This window comes from Salmo salar, chromosome ssa19 (genome assembly GCF_905237065.1).
Source record: "Salmo salar chromosome ssa19, Ssal_v3.1, whole genome shotgun sequence".
Taxonomy (NCBI): Eukaryota; Metazoa; Chordata; class Actinopteri; order Salmoniformes; family Salmonidae; genus Salmo; species Salmo salar.
Window position 1 is genome coordinate 18245029 of NC_059460.1, and position 24150 is coordinate 18269178.

The 24150-nt window shown below is 41.2% G+C and overlaps 2 protein-coding genes across 4 annotated transcripts in view; both read left to right on the forward strand.

Annotated features, from left to right (window-relative positions):
* Positions 1-2395, forward strand: part of LOC106583976 (integrin beta-1) — a 50308-nt gene extending 47913 nt beyond the window's left edge. The window contains exons 16-17 of one of the 3 annotated variants that reach the window (XM_045702138.1): positions 892-969; positions 1579-2395. In XM_045702138.1, the coding sequence (XP_045558094.1) occupies positions 892-969 (78 nt within the window). In that variant the 3' untranslated portion in view covers positions 1579-2395. The remainder of the gene's footprint in view (positions 1-891; positions 970-1578) is intronic. The other 2 variants (XM_045702140.1, XM_045702139.1) reach the window with 2 other exon arrangements.
* A 3432-nt stretch (positions 2396-5827) lies between these two features.
* Positions 5828-22175, forward strand: rab18a (RAB18A, member RAS oncogene family). Its single transcript, XM_014157491.2, has 7 exons — positions 5828-6085; positions 8928-8983; positions 15677-15738; positions 16186-16258; positions 16829-16947; positions 19079-19145; positions 20197-22175. The coding sequence occupies exons 1-7, from the start codon at positions 6018-6020 to the stop codon at positions 20367-20369; spliced, it is 618 nt and encodes a 205-aa protein (XP_014012966.1). The 5' UTR covers positions 5828-6017; the 3' UTR covers positions 20370-22175.
* Positions 22176-24150: the final 1975 nt, after the last annotated feature.

Below are 24150 nucleotides of genomic sequence, written 5' to 3' on the forward strand. Positions count from 1 at the left end.
TCATTTGTTTTTCAACAGGACAATGACCCAACACACCTCCAGGCTGTGTAAGGGCTATTTGACCAAGGAGAGTGATGGAGTGCTACATCAGTTAACCTGGCCTCCACAATCACCTAACCTCAACCCAATTGAGATGGTTTGGGATGAGTTGGACCGCAGAGTGAAGGAAAAGCAGCCAACAAGTGCTCAGCATATGTGGGAACTCCTTCAAGACTGTTGGAAAAGCATTCCAGGTGAAGCTGGTTGAGAGAATGCGTAAAGCTGTCATTAAGGCAAAGGGTGGCTACTTTGAAGAATCTCAAATATTTTTTGATTTGTTTATCACATTTTTTGTTACTACATGATTCCATATGTGTTATTTCATAGTTTTGATGTCTTCACTATTATTCTACAATGTAGAAAATCAGAAAAAATAAAGAAAAAACGTTGAATGAGTAGGTGTGTCCAAACTTTTGACTGGTACTGTATAAAAGGGGCATATACCCAGCACTGTAAGATGATTTTCAAAGGGAGATGATCAACCTGGGGCGGCAGGTAGCCTAGTGGTTAGGGCATTGGACTAGTAACCGGAAGGTTGCAAGATTAAATCCCTGAGCTGACAAGGTAAACATCTATCTTTCTGCCCCTGAAAAGGCAGTTAACCCACTGTTCCTAGGCTGTAATTGAAAATAAGAATTTGTTCTTAAATGACTCGCCTAGATAAATAAAGGTTTAAAAAAATAAAAAAAATAAATGAGTCTTGGATCCTGATGTAGAAATACCCCTTTTTCAGGGGATTCATTTTTTCACTTCTTTGTCGTTTCATTCCTTCTCATTTGTCTTCACCCATGCTTTTCATTTCATTCTCTGTTTCCTGTTCTTAATTTTCTGTCCCACTCTCTCAACCCATAGCAAGAGAATCCCATTTACAAGAGCCCTATTAATAAGTTCCAGAATCCGAACTATGGACATAAAGCTGTGGTTCTATAAGTTTGTATTTACTTTCCCTCTCCTCTGTTTTCCTGCATGGGTTTCCTGTTTGTTTGTTTGTTTATATGTTTGTGTCTGTCGACATACTGTAAACTGTCACTTTTTCATCCATCTCAATATTTCTGGCATTCATTTGGTCTCTTTGGGCCAAATAAGACAGTTGATGAAACTGTGCAGAAAGATCCATATGAGGGGATATTAAAACCCACAACAATATCTATTGTTTTGTTGGTCAACACAAGCTGTCCCATCTGTTAGTAGTTTAAATGGAGGTAAGTATTAACAGGTGGTTACATGTAGGCCAGTACACTTCAGTTTAAGTCTAATATTTATATTGTATTTAATGCTACAGTATGATGGAAATGGCATGTTTTGACTGTGACGTTTGTTGATATTTCTTCTAAAAGTGTTGGAAAGATCTGTCCAAAGAATGCTTCATAATCGTTTGATATTCTAAATGGATGGCTCGGATTTTGCTGTGGTGTTCTTTTCCTAATAAATTTGTTGCAGCTGTTGTCGCACGACTGACATGTTATGTGACAGATATAATATGACTGACTGTACATTACAATTCTAATGTTTTCTCCTTGTTTCTCTTGTGCCTTCCAGGGCGAAAACCCTATCTACAAGAGTGCTGTTACGACAGTGGTCAACCCCAAATATGAAGGCAAATGATGGAGCTTGAAAAACACTGTATGCAAATATACTTATAGCGGATCGAGGGTGAGAGGGATAGCGGCATGGGGGGATTCATTGTATGTATTTTGTCATTTCTTCTTTTTGTTGCTTCAGTATCATAACATTACATTTAGCCAATACATTTGGTATGGTTACTAACATTTTATTTTCTATGCATTTTCTTAAAAAAAAAAATGTACAGTTATGTGTATATACTTTTAAGATTATTTCATTTCTTGAATCACTGTTTGAAATTAAGGTTTTTGCCACAGGACTGGTATGGGCAAAGGGTTTTACCTTTCAAAGACAATATTTGTACTCCAAATGGCACCCTATTCCCTTTATAGTGCACTACTTTTGACAAGGGCCGATGGGACTCTGGTAAAAGTAACACTATAAATATAATAGGATGCCATTAGGGAAGCAGAAATAGACAATACCCATATGGACACAGAGAGCTCTCATTCTCTACACGGACTTGATGTTATTGTGTTATTGACTGTGTCTAAATGACACCCTATTCCCTTTTTATAGTGCACTACTTTTGACGATGGCCAATGGGCTCTGATCAAAAGTAGTTAACTACTGTATATTGGGAATGGAGTGCCATTTGGAATGAAGAAATCAAGTATTTGATACACTGCTGATTTTGCAGGTTTTCCTACTTACAAAGCATGTAGAGGTCTGTCATTTTTATCATAGGTACACTTCAACTGTGAGAGACGGAATCTAAAACAAAAATCCAGAAAATCACATTGTATGATCTTTAAGTAATTAATTTGCATTTTATTGCATGACATAAGTATTTGATAGATCAGAAAAGCAGAACTTAATATCTGGTGCATAAACCTTTGTTTGCAATTACAGAGATCATACATTTCCTGTAGTTCTTGACCAGGTTTGCACACACTGCAGCAGCGATTTTGGCCCACTCCTCCATACAGACCTTCTCCAGATCCTTCAGATTTCGGGGCTGTCGCTGGGCAATACGGACTTTCAGCTCTCTCCAAAGATTTTCTATTGGGTTCAGGTCTGGAGACTGGCTAGGCCACTCCAGGACCTTGAGATGCTTCTTACGGAGCCACTCCTTAGTTGCCCTGGCTGTGTGTTTCGGGTCGTTGTCATGCTGGAAGACCCAGCCACGACCCATCTTCAATGCTCTTACTGAGGGAAGGAGGTTGTTGGCCAAGATCTCGCGATACATGGCCCCATCCATCCTCCCCTCAATACGGTGCAGTCGTCCTGTCCCCTTTGCAGAAAAGCATCCCCAAAGAATGATGTTTCCACCTCCATGCTTCACGGTTGGGATGGTGTTCTTGGGGTTGTACTCATCCTTCTTCTTCCTCCAAACACGGCGAGTGGAGTTTAGACCAAAAAGCTCTATTTTTGTCTCATCAGACCACATGACCTTCTCCCATTCCTCCTCTAGAGCATCCAGATGGTCATTGGCAAACTTCAGACGGGCCTGGACATGCGCTGGCTTGAGCAGGGGGACCTTGTGTGCGCTGCAGGATTTTAATCCATGATGGCGTAGTGTTACTGATGGTTTTCTTTGAGACTGTGGTCCCAGCTCTCTTCAGGTCATTGACCAGGTCATGCCGTGTAGTTCTGGGCTGATCCCTCACCTTCCTCATGATCATTAATGCCCCACGAGGTGAGACGAGGTTTTAGATTTCGTCTCTCACAGTTGGAGTGTACCTATGATAAAAATGACAGTCCTCTACATGCTTTGTAAGTAGGAAAACCTGTAAAATCGGCAGTGTATCAAATACTTGTTCTCCCCACTGTATGTAGTATACACATTGATTTGTGTATAAAAGTAATCCATTAAGCAGGATTACAATGATCTGGATTTATCATTGAGAGCAGTTTTTAAAGATGAATTTATCACATCAATCACATAATTGTCAATCATAGAAAACCATTGGTTGACTCTAACCTTGTCATCAGATATAATTTAATGCGTGAAGAAGTGCTATTACATTGATGTTTTAAAAGTGATCATTGCACTATTGATGAGTACAAATTTGCATTGCGAAAGGATTGAATAGACTAAGAATAGATAATGTCATAAGACTGTCATCAACAGTCTATATTAAAGGGATTGAAAACCACTTGTATTAATGGGATAAAAATGATCCAAATCAATGAATTACACAATCAATTGACATGTCTTTGGGACAAAATTTAAAGTTTAATTTATTTTTAGTATAATATATAGTTATATTCTATAAGATTTCAGTATTCAACGGTCCTTTTCTGTGCTCATTCCAAGCAAAGCCAAATATGCCTTCATTGCAAAGCCTTCCCGTTGGGCACAGACGTCAATTCAACATCTATTCCACATTGGTTCTATGTAATTTTGATGAAACGACGTGAAAACAACGTTGATTCAACCAATGTGTTTCATGTTGATCAATGTTAAAAATTGTGACCTTTGTTCTGAAATCACAGGGCCTTTCATCTGTAACAGTGTTTGTGTGAAATCAGTATTAAAGTAAAAGGCCTCTTGGAATGTGTTTTTAAAATACTAAAATCTCTCAAAATACCACATCTTGTTTTTAAAGTGCCTTTTTAAACTGGAAGTGTGCGAAAGTCTCCAGTGTTATTCCAGAATTGTAAAAGGTTTGTACACACATGTCAAGTGTGTGCAGGATGAAGAAAAATGTTGAAGAGTCGGAGGGTATACAATGCTGCAATTGTGGTGGGAATCACATTCCTGAGTCCCCCAGATTGCCCTGTCAGGGTGAAGGAGGTCGAGGTAGCTGTCAAGCGGGTCTCCTATGCGGAGGCATTGGAAATTGTTGGAGGAAATGGAGATGAGGATGACATGGTAGTGGATGCCCCGCAGCTTGCTGAGAAAGTCGTTCATCAGTTAAAGGATCCTGAAACACTGATTGTTAAGTAGTGGATTTTGTTGCGTTTATTGCGCTGGTGATTCATTGTACTGGCCAAACAACCAAGAAACTGGACATTGTGAAACCTAAAAGGTTTTTGGATCTCCAGGACTTCACAGCCAAGACATTGCAGGGAATATTATCTGAAGATGTTCCCCCCTCTCAGGCCCCAGAGGCTGTGTAGAGATCTGAGTAGGAAGACAGACTATTTTGTTTTATTTTTGGTTTTGTTGACGCTTTTTCCTCTTTTTCGGAGTTAAAGCCTCCCAGTTTTCACCCCACTCAGTAGGTGGCGGCAATACACCATAATAGGATGTAGTCCGCCGTAAAACCCTACAGAAGAAGTAGTATTATTCTCCAGCCCCGTGTAGGATCAGATAGGGCCAAGTAGCGGAATAGTGGTGAGGTTTTTAATGGGTGGAGGGTTAGTTGGTAGGGCAAATTTCTTCAGTTTTCTGTCCCCTTTTTGTGTTACAAAGTCTAATGAATTCACACTCCATAATAGTAGGCGGAAACACAGGTCTAGATAAAACAACATTTACTAATAGAGCCCCACAGTGGCCCTCTCATAATACCCCAAAAACCTAGCGGTCAGACAGGGAAATAGTTCTAATAATATTTTCCACCATTTATTCTTCCTATAGGGACTTCCTATAGAAACGCTTAAAATAAGGACGGTGTTGCGTGTAGGCTTACCCTGGTGTGACGTTTTGATAACTGTGTAAATCTGTTTCGGACAAGGTGACTTATCAATATATTCGGCAATATTTAATTGATGCTAATTATTATCAAGTAGACTACAAATCCCTGCAAGCGCCAGCACACAAACTCTAGCTTTCACCTTTGCGAACAGGTATTGTTTAAATTTCAAACTTGCCCAAAACAGTTAACAGAATTGTCAATTTAAAGAAATGTAGCCAATTTATTCATTACTACATTTAGCTAACATTAGATAGTTAATCCAGAGATTCTTACCTTTTGCCTCGATTTGCCAGTCTCGCCCAGATCATCATGGAATTTGTAGTTCTGTATGATAGCCACATAAGTAGGTAATTAGCATTTCATCGGGGGTGAATACAGGCAATTAAATTGATAAAGGGCATGTTGTCTGAGAGAGATTTACAGTTATCAAAACGTCACACCAGGTTAAGCATACATGAAACACAGCCCTAATTTTAAGTGTTTCTAAAATACCTGTGGGAAAAATCTATGGTGGAAAAACGATTGGAACCATTTCCCTGTTTGACCGTTAGGTTGTATGGGTATTATGACTCATACTGTGGTGCTCTATATAGGGAGACCGTGACCTGCCTCCAGTACAGTAGGTGGCGGTCCATGGACCTTTCAATTTTTTGCGATCCGCCAATACAAATTTAAAGAAGAAGTCTCATTAGCTAGCTGACAACTCTTCTAGGGTGTATTTTTACAACTCTCAGTTGAAGTACAAGTATAGTCTATAGATCGCATAGGAAGATGGAAGACGACGTTTTAACAACACTGAAAATATTAATAATTGGAGAAAGTGGCGTTGGGAAGTCCAGGTAAGAAATTTGGTAGCTAACAGTAGCTGGAACGATTAGCTAGGAGCCCTGTTGTCTCGTTAAAAAATGACCATGTTTTCGTGCCGTGTCTGTTAACCAGATAACTTGAGTGTTAACTCAGCAAAAAACAACATATGTTGTTAGATCATAGTAAACTGGCTAATGTAACACAGTCGTTTGCTATGCCACATCAGCTAGCTAGCGTTAGCTAGCTTACTATGTGGAACGGGTGACGTAATCGATGTGATGAGTTGGAGGTGTTGCAACAACAACAAGGATAGTTGCAACGAGTTATTTTCACACAGCTAACGTCTTAATATGCCTTTTATTAGTCACTTCAGTAGGAGTGAGTTTTGTATGATTAAATCAAAAACAATAATTTTGATTGTACTATACAAATAACTAGGTTAATGCTTTAATAGCAGGTAGCCTAGTGGTTAGAGCGTTGGGCCAGGAACATAAAGGTTGCTAGATTGAATCCCCGAGTTGACAAGGTAAAAATCTGTCGTTCTGCCCCAGAACAAGGCAGTTAACCCACTGTTCCTAGGCCTTCATTGTAAAGAAGAATTTGTTCATAACTGACTTGCCGTGTTAAATAGAAATAAGTGAAGTGATCAATTTAAGTGTAATTCAATTCAGGGGTTTAGTTGTGCTAGATTAATCTAATCAAGACTGGACTGGACATTTGACGCCTTCAATATGACAGCAAGGTTTATCTAGGCCTATGCCCTGAGTGAGACCCAGTGAGTCTAAAAGGCCTATGTCAAGACCAATGCCTTAGCAATAGCTAAAGAGTTTGGCCAACTCAGCTGAGAGGGTTAGAATCTTAATGGGTGCCATGATGGCAAGAAGTTCCAAGAAGAAATTCTAGAAATAATGCAAAGTAGGATGTTATTGTCATGGAATGTTACCACGCTGTGTATATCTCTGGCTTTAGTCTCTAGACTGCTAGAAAGAATGCTGGTATGTCTGAGTGAGCCTTGAACCATGAAATAGTAGGGCTATGTTATATTACTAAAGCATGAGGACTAGTGCACCTGCACTGCTCGACCCAGCAGTCAGATGTAATTTTCATTTAAGGCCTTTGGTTCAGACCAGACAGCATTCAGTTTCTCAAAATAATCAAATGTGTTTTTAATTGAAGAAAGACCGACAGACTCACTGCAACTCCCGAGTGGCGCAGCGGTCTAAGGCACTGCATCTCAGTGCAAAGGTACTGGTTTCGAATCTAGGCTGTGTGCAAGAGTCCACTACAGTCCACGGTTCAAATCCAGGCTGTATCACATCCGGATGTGATTGGGAGTCCTATAGGGCGGCGCACAATTGGCCCAGCGTCGTCCGGGGTAGGCCGTCATTGTAAATAAGAATTTGTTCTTAACTGGCTTGCCTAGTTAAATAAAGGTTACATTTTTAAAACATTTTTAAAAAAACTGGATATTCCTTCCACCTGACTGGCCAGAGACACTCCCAAAATGCATCTGTATCAAGGGACAAATAGTTATTTTTCTAAGATTTTAAGCCTTTTCAAGCCTTTTTTTTGTATTTTAGCGAGATTAGCAATGAGATGCGAAGGGTCTTTTTTAATTTTTTTTAACCTTTACCCAGGCGACTCAATTTAAGAACAAATTCTTATTTGCAAGGACGGCCAGGAATTTCTTCTTGGAACTTATGGTTCCATCATGGCACGCATTTAAGATTCTAACTCTCTCAGCTGAGTTGGCTAAACTCTTTAGCTATAGCTAAGGCATTGGTCTTGGCATAGGCCTAAGATATATCAGACTCAGGACACAAATGCTTAGCTAAACCCTGCTGTCATATTGGATGTGTCAAATGTTTAATTTTGATCAAATTCATCTAACACCTGAATTGACTGAATCAGACACTTTTCCAAATAAAACAGTGTCTTAAATATTTGTATACTATCAGCAAAATGATTGTTCTGATTTCTTATTACAAAACTCACTTATACTGAAGTGACTAAAGGCACATAAAGACGTTAGCTGTGTGAAAATAACTCTATGCAGTCATCCTTGTTGTTGCAACACCTCCAACTCATCACTAACGTTAGCTATTGGTATGAATAATGTGGGCCAAGGCTAGTGTTTCATCTGCCCATTTTGGGTTATTGCCTAAACCTTGAATTTAAGTATTGTTAAAATGTAATGGCATACGATTACTCAATCTTCATTACTGACATTATGTATATATATATATTTTTTTTTATCATTTATTGATTAAATAAATGCATGATCTCATTCTCAAATATCCCCCCCTTTCTTCCTAGGTCTTCAAATCATTAGAAATCTCTCTGGCAGAGAATAGTGGTTTTATTTTTCCAGGCAAATTGGTCTGTTGCACTGCGATTGTGCTATTATGTAGGCTAAGTAACAACATTGCTACTGAGGTATCAGGATACTGACATAAAACTATGATCAGTCATTCTTCTGACATTCCATCTGATAAATCATTTCCATGTGGATGAAGAAAATGAGTGTATGGTTGAATAAAAAAATTTGTGTCGGGCTATTATCTGTGCTGGAGTTGACTGGAAATAAGGATTCGCTAGCTACATCATTAGCCCTGTGATTCAGTTCTTAGCACTTGATTAGTGACTCAACTGAACCCTGACCCTCTGAACACCAACCGATGATGTCATCTGGTTGTTAGTGTAATATAATATGTAGGCCTATGTGCTCATGGCTATTTGCCTTTGTGGAAGTTGCCCTCATTTCAAATGTGTTATAGAGTACTGTAAAAACGACATAGTTCTAAATGTAATTGTGCTAGGCTAAAATGGAAACGATACAAATTATAAAAGTATTTGTCCTTTTCTCTTTTGCAGTCTTCTCTTGAGATTCACAGATGACACGTTTGATCCAGAACTAGCAGCAACAATAGGTAAGACCTTCTGAAGGCAGTGTCCCTAGCCCTCTATAACCCACACACATAATAGTATCATTAGTTCTTGTTTTAGTGACTGTTCCCCTGATGAATCCTGGATCAGCTAGGACTAGGAGCCCTTGTTGTCTTGTTAAAACGTGCCCAATAATTTAATGGGCATGTTTTCGTGCTGTGTCTGTTAACCAGATAACAATGTAGCTAACAGCTCTTTGCCTATTTTCTATGAGGTCACTCAGATAAACCGTGAGCACACACAGACAGTACTGGACAGGACCCCTCTTATCTGAGCTAAGAGCAGAGTAGGGCCACAGGGCCTTCCCTGTGGCTCAGTTGGTAGAACATGGTGTTTGCAACGCCAGCATGGTGTGTGCAACGCCAGGGTTATGGGTTCGATTCCCACGGGGGGCCAGTACAAAAAATCGCATGAAATGAAATGTATGCATTCACTACTGTAAGTCGCTCTGGATAAGAGCGTCTGCGAAATGACTAAAATGTCAATGTAGCTTGACCTGGTCAGTCCTGTACTGGGCTCATATGGGTATCAACAGTATGAACAGACCAGGTAACAGTAACTCACTGACTGGTTTTCTGAATGAAAAGTATAGATAATATCCCAACTATTTCAATAACCTACTTTCTAAATTTAACAGAATGAATTTGAGATACAGCCGGTCTACAGTGAGTGAGTTAATTCAACTGGTGGTGAAATGCATGGTTTGGGAAATGGAGAATTCCCTTTTCTTCCAGGATCTGCAAATGATATCAAATTCCAAACTGTATTAAACATTAGACTCTTCAAGGACACCCCTATTATTTCTTTCAGGTAGCCTTGAGACAGTTAACATTCAGGAGTCTTAGTGAAAGACAGGCTCAAGATTCATAGCGCTATTGATTACTTAGAGTGGGAGACACAAACGGAATAGTGTTTTTTTTTTTTCTACAATAAGAAGTTCTTCTAGCTGACTGCACAATGTAGTCTTTGTTAAAACAGCCATACGTGCCTGTGGATTCCCAGAGAGAAAGTTCGACGTAATAAAATAATTTTTCTGGTAGTCATGCCTCACTCCTATTTTACTTGGCCAACTCAATATCTTTGCCAAACAGATGTCCCCATAGAAGTTTAACTATACTCCCCACATTGACACAAGTCCCTTGTGATTTGTGGTCTGAAAACCACTGGTATCCCTCAATTCCTGCTTGCTCCTTTCTTGCTTTGTATGAAGTAAAAGTTCAATCTACACTTGTCAATATCTGTCATATTAGCATAAGCATACTGTGGTCTCTTATTTGAGTCTTGCTGTAATTCTGTGCCAGCATGTTAAAAATCTGTATCGGAACATGTGGTTTGTAGCACCCCTTTGACATTTAAACAGAGCCATCCAAATAAAACTACCTCCCTATCATCCAACTACTTTCTGTCTTAAATACGGTGATAACAAACTTCGGTTCAGGTGTACCGGTATTCATTAATAAATACAGAGACTCAGATTTGAGGTAGAAGTCTTATGATTATGATTTTTCAACGCCAATACCGATTATTGGAGGACCAAAAAACTATACCGATTAATCGTCCGATTGATTATTATGATTTTTCTTTTATGTGTGTGTATGTATGTACACTGCTCAAAAAAATAAAGGGAACCCTTAAACAACACAATGTAACTCCAAGTCAATCACACTTCTGTGAAATCAAACTGTCCACTTAGGAAGCAACACTGATTGACAATAAATTTCACATGCTGTTGTGCAAATGGAATAGACAACAGGTGGAAATTATAGGCAATTAGCAAGACACCCCCAATAAAGGAGTGGTTCTGCAGGTGGGGACCACAGATCAGTTCCTATGCTTCCTGGCTGATGTTTTGGTCACTTTTGAATGCTGGCGGTGCTTTCACTCTAGTGGTAGCATGAGACGGAGTCTACAACCCACACAAGTGGCTCAGGTAGTGCAGCTCATCCAGGATGGCACATCAATGCGAGCTGTGGCAAGAAGGTTTGCTGTGTCTGTCAGCGTAGTGTCCAGAGCATGGAGGCGCTACCAGGAGACAGGCCAGTACATCAGGAGACGTGGAGGAGGCCGTAGGAGGGCAACAACCCAGCAGCAGGACCGCTACCTCCGCCTTTGTGCAAGGAGGAGCAGGAGAAGCACTGCCAGAGCCCTGCAAAATGACCTCCAGCAGGCCACGAATGTGCATGTGTCTGCTCAAACGGTCAGAAACAGACTCCATGAGGGTGGTATGAGGGCCCGACGTCCACAGGTGGGGGTTGTGCTTACAGCCCAACACCGTGCAGGACGTTTGGCATTTGCCAGAGAACACCAAGATTGGCAAATTCGCCACTGGCGCCCTGTGCTCTTCACAGATGAAAGCAGGTTCACACTGAGCACGTGACAGAGTCTGGAGACGCCGTGGAGAACGTTCTGCTGCCTGCAACATCATCCAGCATGACCGGTTTGGCGGTGGGTCAGTCATGGTGTGGTGTGGCATTTCTTTGGGGGGCCGCACAGCCCTCCATGTGCTCGCCAGAGGTAGCCTGACTGCCGTTGCGTATTTTATCAAACGGGTGGCATCCATAAGTCTAAATATTCCTGTTACATCGCACAACCTACAATGTTATTTCATAGTTCCGTAAAATTCTGGAAAATTAGTTCGCAACGAGCCAGATTCTGTATACCCTGATTCTGCGTGCAACAAACGCAAGAGAACTGACACAATTTCACCTGGTTAATATTGCCTGCTAACCTGGATTTCTTTTAGCTAAATATGCAGGTTTAAAAATATATACTTCTGTGTATTGATTTTAAGAAAGGCATTGATGTTTATGGTTAGGTACAGTCGTGCAACGATTGTGCTTTTTTTCGCAAATGCGCTTTTGTTAAATCATCACCCGTTTGGCGAAGTCTGCTGTCTGTTAGGAAGAAATAGTCTTCACAGTTCGCAACAAGCCAGGCGGCCCAAACTGCTGCATATACCCTGACTCTGTTTGCAAGAGAAGTGACACATTTTCCCTAGTTAAAATAAATTCATGTTAGCAGGCAATATTAACTAAATATGCAGGTTTAAAAAATATATATACTTGTGTATTGATTTTAAGAAAGACATTGATGTTTATGGTTAGGTACACGTCGGAGCAAAGACGGTCCTTTTTCGCGAATGCGCACCACATCGATTATATGCAAAGCAGGACAGGCTAGATAAACTAGTAATATCATCAACCATGTGTAGTTAACTAGTGTTTATGATTGATTGATTGTTTTTTTTATAAGATAAGTTTAACGCTAGCTAGCAACTTACCATGACAACGTAAAGCAGGTGGTTAGAGCGTTGGGCTAGTTATCGTAAGGTTGCATCCCCAAGCTGACAAGGTAAAAATTTGTCGTTCTGCCCCTGAACAAGGCAGTTAACCCACCGTTCCTAGGCCGTCATTGAAAATAAGAATGTGATCTTTAACTGACTTGCCTAGTTAAATAAAGGTGTAAAATTGTTTATTTTTTTTAAATTAAAAGGCTAATCGGCTAACCGAATTTTTTTTGTTATGAAACCTTGAAATCGGCCCTAATTAATCGACCATTCCGATTAATCGGTCGACCTCTAATTTGAGGACACGGGTTGTCTGTGATCAGTTAAAATACTTTGACACTACTACTGTTTTGGTGCATGTGGTTGTTGTACTTCGTGTGCTGTCTGTGTGAGTTATCAAGTGTTACTCAGCGGGTGGCTCTAATGCGCATTGGTTAAAACCGTATTCCAGTCGGTGTATATTACACAAGTTACCATATACGGCTAAATCTATTATATTAAAATGACTATTTACTCTGTTCCATCTGACTGCGCAATCCACTGTCTCATCAGCCCCCGCCAAGCACTTTTAAACTTGATCTCCACTATAAAAAGCATCTAGACGTTATCTCACATTTATTTAAACTAACCTTTAGTTTTCAACAGCGGCTATTTGTATAAACATTGCTGTCTGCCTCTCGGACATTTGCAACATTTTCAACGTTGTTTCGATCTTCAGCTGTCCCATTAAAACCTCTCTGGGGTATGTGGGACGGTAGCGTCCCACCTCGCCAACAGCCAGTGAAATAGCAGAGCGCCAAATTCAAAACAACAAAAATCTCAAAATTCAGATTTCTCACACATACAAGTATTATACACCATTTTTAAAGATAATCTCCTCGTTAATCCAACCACAGTGTCCGATTTCAAAAAGGCTTTATGGTGAAAGCATAGCATTAGATTATGTTAGGACAGCACCTAGACAAGAAAAACCACACAGCCATTTTCCAAGCAAGGAGAGTCATCACAAAAACCAGCTTAAATTAATCACTAACCTTTGATCTTCATCAGATGGCACTCATAGGACTTCATGTTACACAATACATCTATGTTTCGCTCGATAAAGTTCATATATCCAAAAAAACCATTTTACATTGGCGTGTAATGTTCAGAAATGTTTTGCCTCCAAAACGGCCGGTGAATGAGCACATCAATTTACAGAAATACTCATCATAAACTTTGATAAAAGATACAAGTGTTATGCACAGAATTATAGATAAACTTCTCCTTAATGCAACCGCTGTGTCAGATTTCAAAAAAGCTTTTCGGCGAAAGCACACTTTGCAATAATCTGAGTACAGCGCTCAGCAACAACAACAACCAATATAGAAACCCGCCATATTGCGGAGCCAACAAAAGACAGAAATAGCATTATAAATATTCACTTACCTTTGATCTTCATCGGAATGCACTCCCAGGGATCCCAGTTCCACAATGAAATGTTTGTTTTGTTTCGATAAAGTCCATATTTATGTCCAAATGCCTCCTTTTTGTTTGCGCGTTCAGTCGAGTAATCCAAATGCACTGTGCTCGCGCAGTAAGTTCAGACGTAAAGTCAAAAAAGTTATATTACAGTTCGTAGAAACATGTCAAACAATGTATAGAATAAATCTTTAAGATGTTTTTATCATAAAACTTAAATAATATTCCAACCGGACAATTCTATTGTCTTCAGAAATGAAAAGGAACACAGCTAACTCTCACGGGCGCTTGCCAGACTGAGCTCATGTCATTTTCTCAGTCATCTGATTCCAAGAGCTCTTATTCTCTCCCCATTCATAGTATAATCATGAAACAACGTTCTAAAGACTGTTGACATCTAGTGGAAGCCTTAGGAAGTGCAAAATGACCCCACAGACACTGTATATTAGATAGGCAACCACTTGAAAAAGTACAAACCTCAGATTTCCCACTTCCTGGTTGGATTTCTTTCTCAGGTTTCTGCCTGCCATATGAGTTGTGTTGTACTCACAGACATCATTCAAACAGTTTGTGTTTGAGTGTTTTCTATCCAAATCTACTAATAATATGCATATCCTACCTTCTGGGCCTGAGTAGCAGGCAGTTTACTACGGGCACACTTTTCATCCGGAGGTCAAAATAATGCCCTCTACCCAAGAGAGGTTAATGGACATGTCGGGACGAGACAGACACAGGAAGGCAGCGTTTCTCAGCCAGTCGAAATCATTAATCTGGCATCATTTTTATTTATATATATATCACACACACACACAAATAGATTTGTGTCTGGACTAGATCTTATTTTGGATCTTGTCTGGGGCCTGGTCCAGACATAAAAACAACACTATCTTAAGCATACGTTTTTCCTGATACATCTTTCAGTGTGTGCTAAAACTATGGCCAATCCGTCCAGCCAAACCCTTCATGCTATTTGCGCTGAAAGAAGCCATAGAGATTAAGTGTGACGAGCACGACGCTGTTATTTTTTTATGCATTTTCGACCGAAGAAGAGGGGATTTCAAAGAATGAATCATAGCACTTCTGAGCGACGTCACGTGGAGTTTTTTTATTGGAATTTGCTATATTTTTATCTTTACATATTCAACCACATATTCCCCACAGTTTTAAATCAGGACTCTCATCATAATTTAAGTCCGCCCCTCTGACTAGTGAAAGGTTCCGTTTTAGTTCAGACATGCATTGTGTGGTATATGTAGGCCTAAGTTATGTATTTTTTGACCATTCATTTTTAAATTAGTCAAGTTCATTTGTCTTCTTGATTCATATTCTTGGCGTATATGACAGGTGTGATGACTCAAATCCCCAGGTACAATTTTATGATGAAGACATTGTCTGTGATTGGGGGTGCGTTCGTAAATTCACTCTGGAGTGCCGAAGAGCGCTCAGAATGCGCTCTGGGTATTCGTAAATTCAGAGCGTTGTCGGATTGTCCAGTTTGTAAATGCTTTCAGAGTGCACACTGGACGCTCTGACACAGGAATAGGGTTGATCCGAGCGTACTGACCTCACAATGGCAGTCAAGCACCCAAGCAAACTGGCTAACGTTGGCTAGTTTGCTAGCTACTTCCAGAAACAAATGAGAACACCTCACTCTGACCATTTTACTCACCCTAGCAGAGCTGGTTAGGCTGTTCATGTTAACCAGAGCTTTGGTGACTGTAACTGTGCTGCTGGCAACAATTTAATTTCGCTTTTTGCCAACGTTTACCAACACCGGCCATATTCAACGGGTGTTGAGCATTCGTAAATTTGTCACTTATTCTGCACTCTTGCACACTCAGACGAGAGTGCTCTGAAATCGGAGAAGATAGCCAGAGTGAATTTACAAACGCACCCTGAATGTGTGTGTTTCTTTCTGTTTCTTACGCAGGCGTTGATTTCAAAGTGAAGACCATCTCAGTGGATGGGAACAAGGCAAAGTTGGCAATATGGGTAAGTTGTCCTCTACACACACACACACACACACACTGTCCCTTTCAAATCTGACTTGAAAATGCTGGAAAAGAGTTAGTATGAGGTGTAGGCCTACGTTATTGTTGTCGACAACTTCTAGGGATGGCTAGTAAAAAACTATCTAATTGCTTAACTTCAGATGCACAACAATCCCTGCCACTTAACAAATGATTCACTTAACCTCCACAAGATGGTGCTGATGTACATCATTCTGAGCACCAATGACAAATGGCAGTCAAATCTCTCTTTATGCTTTAGTCCTTGTCCTCCATCACTTTTTATGGTTCTGTCTTAGTCACACCAGCATATTTTCCTCCCCATGTGTCCAGAGCCTGATAGCTGAGAGGGTTATGGCTGTGTTATGTGTCCAGAGCTGTTATGTTTTGATGTGCCCAGGGCTTTAATGGTTACGGTTGTGTTTTGCAGGACACGGCTGGCCAGGAGCGTTTCCGAACCCTGACACCTAGTTATTACCGCGGCGCGCAGGGAGTCATCCTGGGTGAGCAAACAACTTCATCATTCAGACCTCTACCCCTTTAGACACATTCAGCCACTGCAGGTCCGGACAGCCACCATAAAGACTGATGGCTTTTCATCCTGTCCCGTCCTCTTCCTTACTCTCTGGATCTGACGTTACTGCTCTTAACGCTAGAGCAGACATCCTCCAAAGCCTACAGTATAGGAGGCTATGATAGTGTGGCTAACACCATGGATGCAGTAGAACTGGCTTTCTAAACAAAAGTGTTTTATTTCCTCACCAGTTCTAGTCCAGAGGCTAAGTGTCTGATTTTGGGTGAATTGTGGCTTTTGTCATATAGAGATGGCACATTTCACACGCATTCCTAGTAGTAGCAGAACCAGTGTTGTTACGCTCCACTTTGTGTTGATACACAACTCAGGACTACTTTATGATATAACACTAACACATTCTTGTGATGCGTCGGGGGGGGTTGAAACATGGTTTGAAAGGTCAAAGGTCCCGCCCTCAGTTACAGTATGTCCCGCAGTCATCTGCTGACAGAGATGCAATGTTTTTGACCGAGCACCTCACCTCTTGTCTTTTCCTCAGTGTATGATGTAACGCGACGGGATACTTTCACCAAGCTGGACAACTGGCTCAATGAGCTGGAGACGTACTGCACAAGGAATGACCTTGTCAAGATGCTGGTCGGGAACAAAATTGATAAGGTGAGTCCGTTTGTTTCTATACAGTGTGTCATTTAGGCTAGAATTGTGCTATAATCAGTGGTTAATGTTGGTTGATACTTTATAGGTAACAAGGCTTTTCCCCCCTCATAGAATCAACACATTCTATATACAGGGAATTTCCTGTTTTTCAGTTATCCTCTATTCATTGTATTGACTTACCCCAAACCAATATCCCCTTTTTCTTGATTTTCTATGTTTAGATCATACCCCAGTATTTCCCCTGTATTATTTTATTCAAAATGTATTCTATTGTGTATATACTTTTTTTTAAAAATTTAATTATTTTTTTTTATATATAAACTCGTAGTAATGCGTCTAACTGACTGCACAATGTAGTCTTTGTTAAAACAACCATGCCTACCTGTGGATCCCCCACCCCTCCTGCTACCCTTGCCACCACTGCTGAAAGAATCCTCGGGGAACCACTGCGCTGGTGTATATTTGAAACATTCTTCAGTACTTGGTATAGTATGTTCCAGGTTTACAGATTGAGCTGGAATGTAATGTGAATAATATTGCCTTCCTAACCTGGTTGGGCTGAGAGAAGAGGGCTTATAGATGTAAGCCCTCATCACATTTTAACAAATCCTGAGCCCATGTGGCCCACAGAAGTGTTTTTAAAACACTCGCATGTTCAACCAAATGTTATCTCTGGGTTTAGTTCCCTGAGTCTGTGTTTAAAAAAAACACAAAACATTGTAATTACATTGAAATGTATCCTGCCGCCTCAGTATCCGCCATAGTAGGTCCTTTGTTTGTTGTTTCTTAACCATGTAGTAGAATATAACATTAGTGGACATCATGTACATTACTGGTCTTTAGCTGTGGTACTGACTGGACTCTCCTACATTATATATACAAAAGTATGTGGACACCCCTTCAAATTAGTGGATTCGGCTATTTCAGACACACCCATTGCTGACAGGTGTTAATAAAAAAAACATTTACATTTTTTTTAAACATGCACACAGCCATGCAATCTCCATAGACAAACATTGGCAGTAGAATGGCCTTACTGAAGAGCTTAGTGACTTTCAACGTGGCACCGTCATAGGATGCCACCTTTCCAACAAGTCAATTTGTAACATTTCTGCCCTGCTAGAGCTGCCCCAGGCAACTGCAAATGCTGTTATTGTGTAGCAGAAACGTCTAGGAGCACACAGCATGTAAAAATCGTCTTTCCTTGGTTGCAACACCCACTACCAAGTTCTAAACTGCCTCTGGAATCAATTTCAACACAAGAACTGTTCAACAGGAGCTTCATGAAATGGGTTTCCATGGCCGAGCAGCCGCACACAAGCCTAAGATCACCATGCGCAATGCCAAGCGTCAGCTGGAGTGATGTAAAGCTCACTGTCATTGGACTCTGGAGCAGTGGAAACGCGTTCTCTGGAGTGATGAATCACGCTTCACCATCTGGCAGTCCGACGGACGAATCTGGGTTTGGTGGATGCCAGGAGAACACTACCTGCCTTAATGTATAGTGCCAACTCTAAGGTTTGGAGGAATAATGGTCTGGGGCTGTTTTTCATGACTCGGGCTGGGCCCCTTAGTGAAGGGAAATCTTAACGCTACAGCATACATTGACATTCTAGACGATTCTGTGCTTCCAACTTTGTGGCAACAGTTTGGGAAAGGCCCTTTTCTGTTTCAGCATGACAATGCTCCTGTGCACAAATCGAGGTCCATACAAAAATGGTTTGATGAGATCAATGTGGAAGAACTTGACTGGCCTGCACAGAGCCCTGACCTCAACCCCATCAAACACCTTTGGGATGGATTGGAAAGCCGACTGCGAGCCAGGCCTAATTGCCCAACATCAGTGCCCGACCTCTCTAATGCTCTTGTGGCTGAATGGAAGCAAGGCCTGCAGCAATGTTCCAACATCTAGTGGAAAGCCTTCCCAGAAGAGTGGAGGCTGTTATAGCAGCAAAGGGGGGACCAAGTCCATATTAATGCCCATGATTTTGGAATGAGATGTTCGACGAGCATGTCCACATACACTACATGACCAAACGTATGTTTCCCGTGAACCCAGCCCAGTCACATTCACAGTAGCTGACAGGTATACTGAACAGACCTCATAAAAGATTACTCTTCTTTGTTTTAGGAAAACCATGAACTAGACAGGAACGAAGGCCTGAAGTTTGCAAGAAAACATTCCATGCTGTTTATAGGTAAGTCGGGAGCTGGGAGGATTCCCCTCTCGGATGTGACTCGGGGCATGAGTTATGGCCCACCATTATGCAGGGGAAACAGCTTTTTAAATACCTGTCATACCTGGACTGGAATGTTCTATTTTTAGCCTTCTCTTTTTAATATCCTCTAACATCTTTCACTTTATGTCTAACCACCCACTTATGTGGACAAAGTTGTCTGATTTTGTTGGAAATCAGCAATTTAATGAAAAAATAAATAAATAATTGTGTATAGTTACCGTGTGTTTGCCTGTATTTAGTATAAGATATTTTAGATCATTTGAATGATAACCACGTGGTAAATATACACTGTGTTAAAGAGCAGTGGGACCAACACTCATACATAATTGACTCAGAACAGAAGTTTATTCTGCCATTCCAGAGACACCACTGTTTTAGGAACCGCGTCAAACTTCTTTATTTTCTCTCCAATTTAAGAAACAACCATTTTTACATTTGCGTCATTTAGCAGACACTCTTATCCAGAGCGACTAAGAGCAATTAGGCTAAGTGCCTTGCTCAAGGGCACGTCAACAGATTTTTCATCTAGTCAGGGATTCGAACCAGCGACCTTTCGTTTACTGGCACAACGCTTTTAACCGCTAGGCTATCTGCCGCCTTCATAAGACAAACTTAGTGTATGAAATCTTTGTCCGTGTCTTTGTTATTCCAATCAGCAATCAGAACAGAAATAACTTCTACCAATCAATAGATACAGCTATTTTGAGCAACTTGTTCGAATTCTAGCACTCGGAGAGCACATTCTAACTAAGCGATAACGCACAAGAGGCTGTGATAAACATAGTCCCAGGTAAATGACGTTGTTCGGTCCGACACACAGCGGAGGCACACGGTGTTCAGGAAAATGACCCTGTCTAGTTTCAGAGAAATGCAGCTGTGGAGGTCAGAAGCTAGATGACACGGAGCAGCCAGTCACTGACAGTTGTTATGTCTGCATCCCTTCTTCCTCCTCTCCCCCTGTCTTTCTCTCCTACTTTCTCCCTCCCCCCCACCCCTTTCTCTGGGCCAGAGGCCAGTGCTAAGACGCGTGATGGGGTCCAGTGTGCGTTTGAGGAGCTGGTTGAGAAGATCATCCAGACCCCTGGACTGTGGGAGAGCGAGACGCAGGGCCGAGGGGTCCAGCTGGGCCGGCAGGACCAGGCTGCAGGGGGTGGCTGTGGGGGTTACTGCTCCCTGGTATAGATTCACACGCAACGCGCGCACATACAAAGCATAGACACTCATACACACATACGAAACACACCCCACACACACTCACTTGAAAGACACACCCAACCAAACACTCACACTGATGGCTGATGTCCTGCGATGAGGACTGTGAAGGCTATAGTTTTCAGACTATTTCCCACATCAGCCCCTGAGGTGTGGAGTGAGGCAGGGCTGCTCCTGACCAGCACCCTCCGCTCACTGGCGGCGATCATTCATAAGGACATTGCTGTTTGCACACTTCCTGTTATCATGGCTATAAGTCTTTCTGAAAATGAAATTAGTGTATGACTTGGTGGAATAGTGGGGGGGAAACACAATAGGATAGCAGATGGGGTATTATTTTCATTTAGAAAATTATTTTCTATCACCTGTTCTCAATTACGGTTGTAATGAGTTTTGTTTGTCCTCCCCCTCTCAACACTTTTTTTCTTTGTAGAATTATTCCCCCCCCCCCTCCTCTTAGCAAGGCAAGCTAGTGCATGTTAGCTGCAGGGATGATTCTCCAGCGTGTGCATCTACCCTGTGTGATCATGCAGCCTTGTCCTCTAGTGCTCGCCCTCCTAACAGCGCCGCAGTTGATTTTCTTATCAGCCCAAGCCGTCATGTATTCTCTCTCTCTCTGTCTCTCTTCCACAAGCTGCCTCTTTTGTTCTAAACATTATACAGTCACAAAGTTTTACAACTTTTCCTGACTTGGACTCGAAACTTTCAGCATTTTCTTGAAGGGTTTATAAATCAAACAGATTGGCACAGGAGGGTTGGCTATCCATTGTGTGTATGTGTTATGAAAAAGAAAGTAAACGAACCAACGCTGCATGTTTTGTTGGTTGTTCTAATGGGCTGTGACCAGCCTGGTTATCTGCCACTCGGACAGTTAAATATTAATATCAGTATCAGCGCTAGCATCAGTCTTGCTTCAGCTTTTCATAATGCATCCCTATATGGGGAAAAAAGACAAAAAGAAAAGTTTTCTATATTAAATAATATATTGCATTATATGGGTGTTAGTATTGAAATCAAAGAAGGTGTAAGACACTCTGTAAAAAAAAATTTTTTTTTTTAAATAGTTTTTTGCAATGCTCTGTTTCCATGTTCCATGTCCTTAGACCTTGCCTGTAGTTCTTGAGAGCCAGGAATAATGTGTTGGGAAATGTAGTTTTGGGTGACCGTACCTATGACCTACGGTATATTTGTCAGGAGTGACACGGATGCCTTTACAGTATATCTAATCAGAATATAATTATTTCTTATCCTTTTTTTTTTCATTGCATGGAGAATTCTTTTACTTTTTCATGTTTGTTCTATAAATGCCTTGCAGAGACAGTTGCATTGTGTCTGAAATGGCACTCTATTTCCTATATAGTGGACTACTTTCAACCACCCTGGTCTAAAGTAGTGCACTATATAGAGAATTAGGGTGCCATTTCAGACACAAACTTGGACTGTATGAACCACACATACACAACAATTGAGTTAAATGTACCTTCATCCAGAACCTTGCACACAGGTTTAGAGTAGACTGCATTGGGATTTTCTATTTGTCCTGAATGAACTAGACGTCTGCTTTTTGATTGAAATGAATGAGACTTTAACTGTTGAACTTGTTATTTTCTGTTTATATGCGACAACATATAAACACATTGTAAATTAATGTGTGTGTTTAGGAATACTTATGAAAATATGTATAATTCCTGTATGGATTGTAAAATTTGAATGTATACATACTGCAATTATAAAACAGCCCTATGTATTAAAGTGAATAAAGTAATTTTTAAAGGATTCTGAAGTTGATTCTTATTCCTGCCCGAGCTAAGGAGCCCTCGCCTATTGTAAAACAAAGCGCCAGACCCTATTAACTTAGTATAAATCTTCACACAGTACTTGTACTTCACCTCATCTGAGAAGTCTTCACAGAAAACGACCTAGACTACTTCCCATGTTGGAAATGTTATCCTTTGGTGAGAACTGAGAAAGGGTTTCTCTTAAAGCCTGTTTTTGAATTCCACACGTTTACAGATCGAGAATAGAGAAGTAGATATGTGTTTGGTTTAAACACTGTCCAAGGACTCCTGTCAGCTCCCTGTGATTTCTAAATAATCCTATGGGCAGCTGGTCAGGAAACCCCCACTAGTATTTTGCCCTGGTGCGGTGGCTTTGACTGGGATGTGCATCAGTCCTGTGTCATTATGAAAGGGCTGGCAAAGCCGACCGAGCCCACTACCCTCGGTCTTTCCTCACCGCTCAGAGAAGGCTGTTAATCTGAAAACGCAGACCTACAACATAACTGAATGTCTGTAGCATCAGCAGACCTAACCACTACATTGTTAGATCGAGAATCTGCTTTATTACGCAGACCAGAGGTTTGTCAATGCAGAAAGTACATTAGAATGAGCATTTTCCCAGAGGATTCTCAACCACCACCAACCCCAAACTCAGACTTGGGTTCAAATACTTTAACTACATTTGATTGAGCCTGCCTGGCGCAATGGAACTAATCGAATAGCTCAAGGTGCAAACTCTGCTCATCTAACACTCAGTTATCTGAAACAAAATGAATACAAATAAATAGTATTTGAACCCAAGTCTGACAATTGACCACCAGTGGGATATACAGTGCATTTGGAAAGTATTCAGACCCCTTGACATTTTGTACAATTTGATTCGTTACAGCCTTATCCTAAAATGGATTAAATCGTTTTTTCCCCCTCATCAATCTACACACAATACACCATAATAACAAAGCAAAAACAGGAATATCACATTTACATAAGTATTCAGACCCTTTACTGAGCGATTACAGCCTCAAGTATTTTTGGGTATGACACTACAAGCTTGACACCTGTATTTGGGGATTTTCTCCCATTCTCTGCAGATCCTATCAAGCTCTGTCAGGTTGGATGAGGAGCGTCACTGCACAGCTATTTTCATGTCTCTCCAGAGTTAAAGTCCGGGCTCTGGCTGGGCCACTCAAGGACATTCAGAGACTTGTCTCGAAGCCACTCCTGCGTTGTCTTGGTTGTGTGCTTAGGGTCGTTGTTCTGTTGGAAGGGGAACCTTTGCCCCAGTCTGAGGTCCTGAGCGCTTTGGACCAGGTTTTCATCAAGGATCTCTCTGTACTTTGCTCTGTTAATCTTTCCCTCGATCTTGACTAGTCTCCCAGTCCCTGCCACTGAAAAACATCCCCATAGCATGATGCTGCCACCACCGTGCTTCACTGTAGGGATGGTGCCAGGTTCCCTCCAGACGTGCCATGGTCTGAGAGTTCTTTAGGTGCCTTTTGGCAAATTTCAGGTGGGCTGTCATGTGCCTTTTACTGAGGAGTGGCTTCTGTCTGGCCACTCTACCATAAAGGCCTGATTGGTGGAGTGCTGCAGAGATGGTTGTCCTTCTGGAAGTTTCTCCCATTTCCACAGAGAAACTCTGGAGCTCTGTCAGAGTGAAAATTGGGTTCTTGGTCACCTCCCTGACCAAGTCCCTTCTCCCCCGATTGCTCAGTTTGGCCAGGCGGCCAACTCTAGGAAGAGTCTTGGTGGTTCCAAACTTCTTCCATTTAAGAATGATGGAGGCCACTGTGTTCTTGGAAACCTTCAGTGCTGCAGACATTTTTTGGTACCCTTCCCCAGACTTGTGCCTCGAAGCAATCTTGTCTCGGAGCTCTACGGACAATTCCTTCAACCTCATAACTTGTTTTTTGCTCCGACATGCACTGTCAACTGTGGGACCTTATATATGTATATATATATATGTATATATA